This window comes from Myotis lucifugus, unplaced genomic scaffold (genome assembly GCF_000147115.1).
Source record: "Myotis lucifugus unplaced genomic scaffold, Myoluc2.0 scaffold_3, whole genome shotgun sequence".
In the NCBI taxonomy this organism is placed as follows: domain Eukaryota; kingdom Metazoa; phylum Chordata; class Mammalia; order Chiroptera; family Vespertilionidae; genus Myotis; species Myotis lucifugus.
Window position 1 is genome coordinate 27,245,992 of NW_005871051.1, and position 11,075 is coordinate 27,257,066.

The 11,075-nt window shown below is 46.2% G+C and overlaps 2 protein-coding genes and 1 pseudogene across 6 annotated transcripts in view; 1 reads left to right on the top strand and 2 right to left on the bottom strand.

Moving 5' to 3' along the window:
- PDE6D (phosphodiesterase 6D) overlaps positions 1 to 1,711 on the bottom strand; it is a 49,001-nt gene extending 47,290 nt beyond the window's left edge. The window contains exon 1 of one of the 2 annotated variants that reach the window (XM_006082635.2): positions 1,453 to 1,711. In XM_006082635.2, the coding sequence (XP_006082697.1) occupies positions 1,453 to 1,502 (50 nt within the window). In that variant the 5' untranslated portion in view covers positions 1,503 to 1,711. The remainder of the gene's footprint in view (positions 1 to 1,452) is intronic. The other variant, XM_006082636.3, reaches the window with a different exon arrangement.
- A 347-nt stretch (positions 1,712 to 2,058) lies between these two features.
- The window catches only part of COPS7B (COP9 signalosome subunit 7B), a 24,857-nt gene continuing 15,840 nt past the window's right edge, over positions 2,059 to 11,075 (top strand). For 2 of the 4 annotated variants that reach the window (XM_006082639.3, XM_023762367.1), the window contains exons 1-2: positions 7,341 to 7,469; positions 9,660 to 9,837. In XM_006082639.3, the coding sequence (XP_006082701.1) occupies positions 9,676 to 9,837 (162 nt within the window). In that variant the 5' untranslated portion in view covers positions 7,341 to 7,469; positions 9,660 to 9,675. Of the gene's footprint in view, positions 2,269 to 7,340; positions 7,470 to 9,659; positions 9,838 to 11,075 lie in introns of those variants that run through there. The other 2 variants (XM_023762366.1, XM_006082638.3) reach the window with 2 other exon arrangements.
- LOC102430680 lies at positions 4,857 to 5,351 on the bottom strand (annotated as a pseudogene).

Genomic DNA, 11,075 nt, shown 5'->3' on the forward strand with positions numbered 1-11,075 from the left:
ACACTTCAGCCATCCTATTCTACTTACAGGTGCCATTATGAAGAGAAACATGGTAAGTACATGGAGCTATATAAAACTACTGAAATGGCAGTATGCAAAGGTGACGACTTCCGTTTTTTTTTTTGTGTGTGTGTGTGTGTGTGTGTGTGTGTGTTTTAAACAAGCACAGCAGATTAGCTTTCCATTCGGAAAATTTCATTTGTACATTCAAAATGTCTTGTAACTTTTGCATTTGTGTGCTAAAATTTACTAACAACTTGGTTTCTGATTGTGACAAAGCCATTAAAATTTGCAGGGTTGAAATGGGCATTGTGAAGACACATGGCTCAGAAAACAGTGGCTTCCTAAACCTCAGGGGAGGACCCCTAAAGTGGTGACCACGTTTTCACTGAGAGAGGAATTTAAGAATGTTCCATATTGTATGCATACGTGGTAAGAAGAGATTAAGGTCAGCAGGAAAATATAAAATTGGACTGTACAAGATTGCATATTTTTCACCTGTATTACATGGTTACACACTTAACACTCCATTAAAACATAAAGCTTCCTCCCTGCATTAAGGAGAGGTTGCACAAGCGGTACCGCAACAGGCCCTAGGCAATGATTTCTATACCCGACTGCGGTCTATCCTACTGTGTGCCCAGCGTAATCAAGTAATTGCTGGACAGCTCCACCTTGTCTACCCGAGCGAAGACACCTTCGCCAGGAGTCCCAGTGCAAAACCAAAACACTTCAAGGCATCTCACGCACAAGCCCATGGCTCTCATTTTGTTGGAAAGAAAGCTGAGGAGCTGAGGGAGAAGCAGCACAGCCCAACGCCTCAGAGGCCAAGACAGAGTTAAGATGAGGGTGATGCAGGACCTCTCTTCCCCCCCTTCCTCTGCTCCAGCCCCGCGGAGCCACAAGTGAGGAAGAGAAGTTGTGGAAACAAGACGGGGGTGGTGTGGGAGGGGGGAACCCGAGAGTTTAACACACGCGTTTGCATTTGTCCCACACAAGGACCGTCGCTCCAAGTCACTTTTCCCTGCTCCCCCGAGGGGCTTCCCGCCAAAGAGGCTACTCCTGGGCTTCCAGGCCAGACCACCGCGCCCGCTCGGCCCTTCCCGGGGAGCCGAGCCCCTTCGCGGCCTCTGGGCGCGGGCTGGAGCTCGGACCCACGCCGGCCTCCCCGACACCCGTTCCCGGCGTCCGGCGCCTTTCCCAGCCCAATTCCAGGGCGCCTTCGCCTCCACCCCCGCGGGGCTCCAGTCAACGTCCCTGTCCTCTCTCAGGACGCCCCCTTCCCCACCTCCAGCGCCCGGTCCGTCGGGGGCGCGGGAAGCCTTTCCTTTCCTCTCCCCCGCCTCCACTCTCGTGGTGCCCACCTGGCGCGGCCCCCTTCCCTGGCCCGTCTCCTCAGCGAGCGGCCGCCTCCCAAGTCCTCCCGACCCCGCCCCGCTCCCGGGCGGATACAGTTTGAAGCCCCTCAGGATCTCCCGGGCACGCTCGTCCTTGGCTGACATGATGCGGCAGCTGCCGCCCGCGGCTCTCCCACGCTGGCCCGGCGGAGCCTCGCAGACGGTGCCCCGGAGCCGAGGACTGAGCCGCAGCCCCGCCTGGAGACCTCCGGCGAGCAGAGGCGGCTGCCAGACCAGGACCGGCCTCTCCCTCCCCTCAGCTCCCGCTCCTGATCCCTTCTCCTTCCCCCTAGCCTTGGAGTGCCCGCCCAAGAGCCAATAGAAAGCCCGTCTCGGCGATTGGCATTATGCTCATCCAATAGAAACACGTAGCGGCTTCGCGGGGGGGTGGGGGGGTTGAAGAGCGTCGATGGGAAGGGCCCTCCCCGGGAAGTCCCGTAGGGCAAATTTTTCATTCGTTCTTGTTGCCTAGAGTTTGCTCCCCGGAGGTTTGGCTTCAGATCTGCAGAGGCTCGAAGGGCTCGCTCCCGCCGCTGGGTGCTGAGATGACGGCAGGCTGCACTGTGCGATGAACCAAAGACTACATTTCCCAGCATTCCAGGGGCGCACAGGGGAACCATAGGTCCCGGCGCGCAAAGAGGCCCAGGGACTACAAATCCCAGCATTCCATAAACCCTATTCCCCTGTAACTTAGACTTCAGTGTGCCGCGCAGTGTGCGCAAATTCATAAACCCTCTCTCAGGTTTGGTGGTTTTTGAATCTCGAGAGTTGGGACCAGGCGGGAAGACCCTCTTCACTCTAAAAGAAGATGACAGCCCACAGAGAGGTAACTCCTGTTTACATGGAACTCAGAAATCTCCTGCAAATCATGGTAAGGCTGCAAACAAACAAAAACACTGATTAAACCGTGAAAGATAATGTAACAAAATAACTCCTTAAAATCATGTTGGTTTTATGGTCTGGAGCGCCTTTTACGTGTTTTGCGGGGGTTTCTATTGTGTTCCTGCGTTGGACTGGGAGAGAGTGATTGTATACCCAGAATATAAATACAGGAAAGGACTTCAGAGAATTTGCTAATCCGACCCCTGTTGTTTTACAAATGAGGAAACCGAGGCCCACAGAAGCGAAGAGATTGTCCACCGGTCACAGCAAGTTGGGGTAGAGTTAGAATTAGGCCCTAAGTCTCCTGACCCGCTGTCTGAGCTTTTTGCACACCAGGCTGGCGATATTTTTAGCAGCATGGCTATGTGATTATTATTCTCCTTGGTGAAATTTCCTCATACAGGTTGAAACCACCCAGAGGTTAGGTAAGCATTTATTTGGTGGATTTCCTGTAAGTGTGATGTTTGTTCATCTTCAGTCTAGGTAGGACTTGGTATTTTGATTCATTCTTTGTTGCTCAAGGTGACATTTAATGAGATTTCAGGAATAGTTGTAGTGTAAGTTAAGGTTTCCTTGGAGATTTATTTCTTTTTCTAGGCCTTCCTCTTTTTGTTCCCCTTTAACCCATATGGGTACCCACCCAATTTTTCCTTCCATGTAATTCAACAAACAGTTTTCTCAGCTTTCCTTATTTACCAGGCCCTCTGTCAGTAAAAGGTGAAAGACATGGTTACTGCCACAGGAAGATAATAATCTAGTTAGGGAAATGAGGAGACTCCACTGAGATTTGAGATGGAGCATGATAAATGGCATAAAAGAAAGGACATCAGAATGCTACAGAGGCTGTCATGAAGAGATGTATTCTAGCTGGCAAAACTTGATAGAGGTGGTGGCATTTGAATGTGAAGGATAAGTAGAATCTTTTTTTGCTTGGTTAAAAAATTTTCTTTAGATTTTTTAACATTCAGTAAGGGCACAGTTTTTGCATATGTGTACACCTGTGTCACCACCCCCCAAATCAAGGTATAGAATTATTCCAGGACCCGTTGTGCCCCTTTACAGTCAGTACTGCATCTTTCCATCCCAATAACCACTCTTCTGACTTCTATTACCATAGATCAGTTTTATCTGTTCTTGAGTTTCATTTAAATGTAATTATACAATATGTACAATATGAATGTCTTCTTTCATTCATCAATATTTTTGTGACATTCATGTGTATGTAGCAGTAGCTTTTTAAAAAAAAATTGCTGAATAGTATTCCATTGTATGCATATAGCACTGTTGATGGACATTTAGGTTATTAGTTATCAACTTTTGGCTTTTATTAACAAAGCTGAAATGAGCAATCTTTATTATAATTTTTTTAATTGGTTGATTTTTTTTAGAAAGAGCAAGAGAGAAAGATCCATTGATTTGTTCTTCCACTTATTTATGCAATCATTGGTTGATTCTTTTTTTAAAAAATTGATTTTAGCCCTAGCTGGTTTGGCTCAGTGGATAGAGCATCGGCCTATGGACTGAAGGGTCCCGGGTTCAATTCTGGTCAAGGGCACATGCTCAGGTTGCAGGCTCGATCCCCAGTAGGGAATGTGCAGGAGGCAGCCGATGGATGATTCTCTCATCATTGATGTTTCTATCTCTCTCTTCTTTTCTGAAATCAATTTTAAAAAATTGATTTTGAGAGAGAGAGGAAGGGAGAGAGAGAGAAATATTAATTTGTTGTTCCACCCATTCACAAATTCATAGGTTGATTCTTGTATATGCCCTGACCGGGGATCGAACCCAAAACCTTGGCATATCAGGTCAACGCTCTAACCAACTGAGCTACTGGGCCAGGAATTGCAATGAGCATTCTTATGTTTCTTTTTGTGGACTCATGTATTCATTTACAGGAGAGGAGTTGCTGGCTATGTTGATCAGCAATAGTAGATATTGCTAGTTATGCAAGTGTTTGTAGCAGTTTCCACCTTCACCAGCAATGTAAGAGTTCTAGTTCACTTTTAACCTTGTCAATACTGGGTGCTGCCAGTCTTTTATTTTTAGCCAGTTTGGTTAAATGTGGCATCTCATAACATATAGTTCTTATTTACAATGTCTCTGGTGTTGAGGGCCTTCCCATGTGCTTATTGGCTATTTGGATGTCTTCTTTTGTGAAATACTTGTTCAAATCTTTTATTTATTTATTTTTACTGGGCTGTTTGTCTTTTTTTTTTTATTGTTTGTCTTCTTATTGATTTATAGTTCTTTTTATAGCCTGGATATGGAATTATATATGCTTGCAAATATCTTTTCCAAGTTTGTAGCGTGTCCTTTCACTCTCCTTACTGGTGTATTTTGATACACAGAAATTCTTAGTTCTAGTGCAATAGTTGTGTTTTCTTTTACAATTAATGCTTTTTACATAAAGTTTAAGAAATCTTTGTGTACAGGGTTGGTAGGATTCTATTTTAAAAACTTTTTTTTAACCAGTCATCTTTTATTAAGTACAATATGAAAGGATTCACAGGTGCTGGACAAAGATCATGGTCAGGAATGTGGAGTCCACATTGGGCCCTCTTCAGTGGTGCTCTTCAGTCACAGCTCATGTTTGAGTTCCTTATACGAATGGCGGTAGTTAAAACACACAGAAGCTGCCAGCACCATAGAAACCCCATCGATGCTCCCTTTCTTGACATTGGTATACTTGTTGTAATACCAGTAGAAACCTCTTTGAAATGCTTCAGCAGTGCCTTTAGGGGTGAAATCCCGCATCAGTATTCAGGTTGGCAGCTCCCATTTTGACATCCATGAGTTTCTCCTCCTTCAGTGGTACTAGTGACGTCATCTTGGAGTTCAGGGTATTGTTGGTGGGATTTTAGCAGGGAATTATGAGGGGAGACATTTGCAAAGAAGATAGAGCTAGCTCCAGGCCCTGCTGTGAGTGAGGGTGTAGTTTGTGGTGGGCAAGGCAAGGCCTGGAGTTTGGGCTGTAAAGAGGGTGAGGCAAGACAAAGATGGGAGGGTAGGCAGGAGGCATAGTGCAAAAGGCTTTAGCTGCAGCCTTGGAGTCTGCACATTGTCCTGGAGGAAGTGGAGGCACTGCTGGAATATTTATGGTAGCACCTATGGTCTAAATGTCTCTAACAACATCCCTTCTTTTACATGCCCAACTGCCACTACCTTTCTTCAAGATCTCACAGTCTCTTATCTGGAATACATCAAGTCACTCAAGGGTTTCCCTGCTCCAGTTCTCTCCACATCCAATCCATTCCTAGAGCAGCTGGTGTGATCATTCTAAAATGGCAATTATTCATAGCTCTCTACAGCTTAAAACCCCAAGCTAGCCCCCCAAGTGCCCTTAAGAGCAAATAAAACCTCTTTTATATGGTTTTCACCCTTTTTGATTTGCTTGCTTATTCTTCCAGGCTCAACTCAAGCCTCATCTTCCCCAGAAGTGTGCCTTAGATCTCCTCTCCCCAAGGAGAGCCTTGCCTGTATTCCTAGGTGCCTGTGGCAACCATCTATCATAGTCAGATAGGCCTGTCTCTTCCAGGGGACAGTAAGCTCTCACAGGTAGATACTTTGCTGTATTTAGGTATTTACTGGGTATGGTGCCAGGCCTGTGGTTTCCAAGACCCTGGATGACCTGATTCCAGCTCTGTCTCCCTAATTTCTGAAACCTTGGTTCCAGCTGTTCTGGGTTTCTTTTCTGCATCAATATATGTTGCACAGTGCAAGCCTGTAACTGTGATCACTGCCCCCTTTTCTTCCCATTTTTGCCTTGAAGATGCCTGTTTTTTTTTCTTCCTCCTCAACATACTCTCCTGTGCTTCCAAAGTGTTGTCTCTCATAGCACTTAACACATTGAAGCTTTTGAGGGCAAGAACCTTGTTTTTTCTTCATATAACATTCTAGAAAGTAATAGGTGCTAAAGAATTTTTTTGAATACATGAATGGGTTGGTGTTAGGCTCCTTCACATCTGTCCTGATTTCTGCACTCTATAAAGCACAAAGGGCAAATAGAGGTCTTTTCCTCATCTTCAAGACCTGAAAGTCGGAGAATCCTCCTTGGGGTACACCACTTGAATCTCCTTTTCGAATGAATTTTCTTTCTCCTAAGCTCTAAGGCTCCCCACAAGATTTGCAACCAGTGGAGCAATGGGCAGCAGCATTGCTGTCTCCAAGGCCCCATGTTTTTCTGACTTTTCAGTGAGCTGACAGCAGCCCCGCCTTGGCTCACCTCTTTCCCATAACATTTCTAGAGAGCCAGAGCAGGCCCACGTAGGCTCTCTCCTGTTGTTTCTTTTATCCTAGGCAGGCCCTTCCTTGTTTCACTGTTCCCAGCTTTAATAAACATATTCTCAAAAAAAAAAAAAAAGACCTGAAAGCCTGAGGTGTATACTGTACTTTAAAGGAATCAGCCTAAGTATTCAGTTATGTAGCCATCTTCCAGTGGAGTTGGTAAGTCCCAAATGCAGCCATGAATGTCATTTTGGTCACAGAGGCATTGTTGACTCAGTCCAGCTCTTGCTTATTTAAAACATTTTTCTGAATAGATGTCAGGAACATGGTCTTTGGCTTCAGATAGCCTAGGTGCCAAAGCAGACTTTGCTACTTACTGGCTTTTGGATTTTTAGGCTTAGTTAATTCACCTGAAAAATGGGGATACTATTGTAGGCCATAAAGTTATGAAAATTCAACAAGACAATGTACAGCACTTAGCACATGGAAAGACGATTAATAAACAGTTATTAGGCTTAATATGTCTCCATACGCCAGGGTAGCCGCAGTCGCCATAGGGAGCTCCTGGGGGTAAAGCTCCACCAAAGGGGTGGGTTTCAGACCCAGGAAATGGTGATGGTGATAGTTTGGGCCCCAGGACCGCCCGAGCGGTCGTCAACCTTTCGGACCTCGCGGACCCCCGGTTGGCGACCGCCCACCCGATTCCTGGGCTACAGACCCACAAGGACCCCTTCCCCAGCGAGGAGAACCTAGTGTGGGCGGAACTCGAGTGCAGTAGCGGGAGGCTTCCGGGGGAGCGGTAAGGGCGACGGGTCGGCGGAGGTAGAAAAGCGTCGGACGCCGGGTCGATCATGGACGCTTGACAACCTGCGGGCAGGCGCCGGGAGGCCGAGACAGCGACCTAGAGGACGGAGAGATCGCGAAGACAGGTCGGGGCCAGCGAGAAGGCGGGACCCAGCAGGCCAGGTTAGTCGGGGTTGTTCGGCTTCACGCCCGCTGCCGGGAAAGCCCGCGGCCGCTCTGCCCCGCCCCCGCCCCGGAGAGCGCGCCCCGCGGCTCCTCACTCGCCGCTCTGTCCGGAGCACGCCGCCGCCGGTCCGCCCTCCCTGAAGTCCTTCCCCGCCTGAGACCCTCAGCCGCCGCCCCGCGGCTCCTCTCGCTTCCCCATACCGAAAGGCTGCCACTTTGCCCTCTGCTACCCATCAAAATAGTGCCCCCCACGACGGAATTCACCGTCCCTGCGTCTCTAGCCTCCTCCTCGGGCCCGCCCACTCCAGAAGAAAGCGATTACCAGCGCCTCCTCCTTACCTCTTTGCCCCCACGGGCTTTGCTTTTCAGGCCGATATATATTTTTTTTTTTGAAGAACCGAAATTTCTGCCCATTTGTCGAATCCGTTTCCACCCCAGTCCCTTCCATTCAATCGCTTCACACGTGTTCCACTTGGAAAGGAGGTTTTCGTCCATCCTCTCCTAGCCATCACCTCCCTCTCTTCTTCCTCCCACCTTCTCTCCTTCTTTCCTCTTCCCACTTGCCTTCTCAGCAACCTTTATTCCCTGGCACTTCACTTTTTTTGTTGGTTTGTTTCCGACAAGACCTTAGTGACCTTAAGTGAGGCGACAGACTTGTTTCTCTAATACTGTAAAAGGACTGCTGCTGCCCTGTGTGCCTGCTTCCCCAGGAAAACTTAGTTTCTCTTGCGCCAAATTATCGTTCTTTGAATTGTTCTCTGCTTCAGCTTACTATAATTCTTCTCCTTCATCTTGTCATCCGGCCCAATAAGTACCATTCTTGAAGGAGTAATCTTTTCTTACGCAGGATTCCCGTGCAGGAGGTGTGCATTGTGTGCGCTCACATACACTCAGCACGTGGTTAGACTATGCTAGGGGTCCTCAAATTACGGCCCGCGGGCCACATGAGGCCCGCCGAAAACATTTATCCGGCCCGCAGGGTGTTTTTGCCGCGCTGCCTGTTGCTTAGCAGTCGACTTGTCCCGGCCGGCAGTGCGCATATGTGGAATGAGCGCCGCACTGTCAACTCCCCTCCTTCTCTCTGTCTCTCGACTCCTCTCAGTCTCGGGTGTGATCGGTCGAGTCACGAGCTTGCCTGTGTAGAGCCTGCTGCTGCCTGAGGACCGAGATAAGACTAAGTTAGGATTTATTTTTTTTTGACGTTAGGAAGCCTTTTTTTTTTATTTTGCAGTTATTTGGGCCTTTTTTTTGAAGTTAGGAGAGCCTTTTTTTTTTTGAAGTTTTGTTTTTTTACTTCAAAATAAGATATGTGCAGTGTGCATAGGAATTTGTTCATAGTTTTTTTTTAAACTATAGTCCGGCCCTCCAACGGTCTGAGGGACAGTGAACTGGCCCCCTGTTTAAAAAGTTTGAGGACCCCTGGACCATGCAGTTGAGGGACTCTCCTGCCCCTAATGTCTTCAGGACGGCAATATAATATCTTCATTGTTTTCTGGGTGTTTCATACACATTCTGAAGTCAGGTTTAGTAAAATGTCACATATCAAGTAGGATATGTGAAGGCCAAATTGAGGGATTTTTTTTCATGGACTTACACACCATGTATTTTCTTAGTTTGAATATGTTGCTGCTTATCTTTCAAGATGATTTCCCCCTTTTTTCTATGCTTAAATAACTTTTCTGATTAAATGAGACATCTTTCTTGGTCTGTTTTTGGGTCTTTTCCTTATCTGTACCTGGCTGTAGGTGGGTCGAAGGACACACTGAAAGCTGTAACTGATTGCTTTTGCTTACATCTGCCACCTCTGTGTATGGGCAGGATTTTCTTTTTCTTAACGAGTCTATAAATAAGGTGAATATAAAACAGGTACTGGAAAACTCCTGTGTGTTTCTTTAAGTCCTGGTTAGGTTTAAGGGTTTAGAACATGCTGCCTTTGGGAGAGGGTCAAATGGGGATAAAGTGGCTTTTACTAAGTATGTTTCAAACCTCAGCATAAGGACAGAATCCCTTTAACTCCAGGTTGAATCCTACCCATCTCACTAAGTGGTCATAGCATCTGGACTCTGTAACTGTTGTGTGTTTTTTTTTAATGCTATAAAATTATTCAGATATCTGATCCAGCATTAAATAAGCATCGACTTTGCAAAGGAGAAGGAAAAATGATGGAAACACCTTTCTTTTGGACAGATCTTAAGACCAGAGAATGGCAGGTGAACAGAAACCCTCAAGTAACCTCCTGGAACAGTTTATTTTACTAGCCAAAGGTACTAGTGGCTCAGCCCTCACTGCTCTCATAAACCAAGTCTTGGAGGCTCCTGGAGTCTATGTCTTTGGAGAACTGCTGGAGCTGGCCAATGTGCAGGAGGTAAGAACAATTTCTCTATCTTCTTTATTCTAAGCCTTCATTTGAGTCTCCAGGTTTCCAAGGAATTTCAGTGCCAAAGCATTGTGCACCGTGAGGAACCCTGTTGTGGGAGAGATGGGAATTGGTGGGACAGGGGAAGAGAGCAAGGATAATGTCTTGGATTCCTTCTAGTCAACATTTTCATCTGAACTTGAGGTAAAATTAAATTGGGTTGCTAATCTAATTTTGTAAGATAGGGAAAAGATCCAATTAAACCTTGTAAGTTAGAAACATAGAGTGTAATCACAGACTGATCTTTAACGGGTAATTTCAGGCATTCTCAAGGATAAAACCTCCAGTGATATAGACAAGGAAGACTGGTCAGGTGTATAATAGCAGAAAATGTTTGCTGTTGAACCTGAAATAGGCATGAATAAGGAATGTATTTTTCCTGTGGAAAAGGGCAATGTTGTGTAGCTATGTAAAGTAGATGTATAGAAAGGATATGACTGGCAAGCTGTGAAGTCCTTTTTGCTTGTTTGCTTCTTTGTTTGATTGTAGTTATTAAAACCTTGGGTATCCAGTTTTGGTTGTTGTGCCTTAAAAATGAGATGATCCAGTGAAGAATGACCAGGTGGAATAAAGGGATGTAAAGCAACCTATACTTTTCAACTTTACTTCCCACTTTGGATACTTTTATACGGTTGTCCCTCGGTATCCTTGGGGGATTGGTTCCAGGACCCCCCTCTGATGCTCAAGTCCCTTGTATAAAATACACAGTGTTTGCATATATAGCAGGGTTGCTATCACATCACTTCATTCACAGGGATTCAGCATAGTGCTTGGTGTGTGGTTAATTCAAGGCTTGCTTATTGGAACTTTCTGGGACTTTCCCCCCCAAATATTTTTGGTTTGTGGTTGGTTGGATCACCAATGTGAAACCTCTGGATATGGAGAATTACTGTATTTATTCATTGATATTTTTATACTTATTGATTGAGATAGATAGCAGTCTGGTGGCATCGTTATTACTTTGGGGGTTGTGTTCAGGCACTCTTGGTGGGGTGGGTTGGCTTCCTTTTCACCATCACAGCTTCTTTCTGGCTGCCAGGATGGTGCTGGCTCTGCAGGTGGCTTCCATCCACAAATCTGGGCAGTACTTGTTCTTGTGGATTGTGTGCATGATGCGGCTGAGGATGGCCTGGTATTCTTATTTTTGGTGGTCCACACATAGAGGTGGTGTCTTTTTTTTTTTTTTT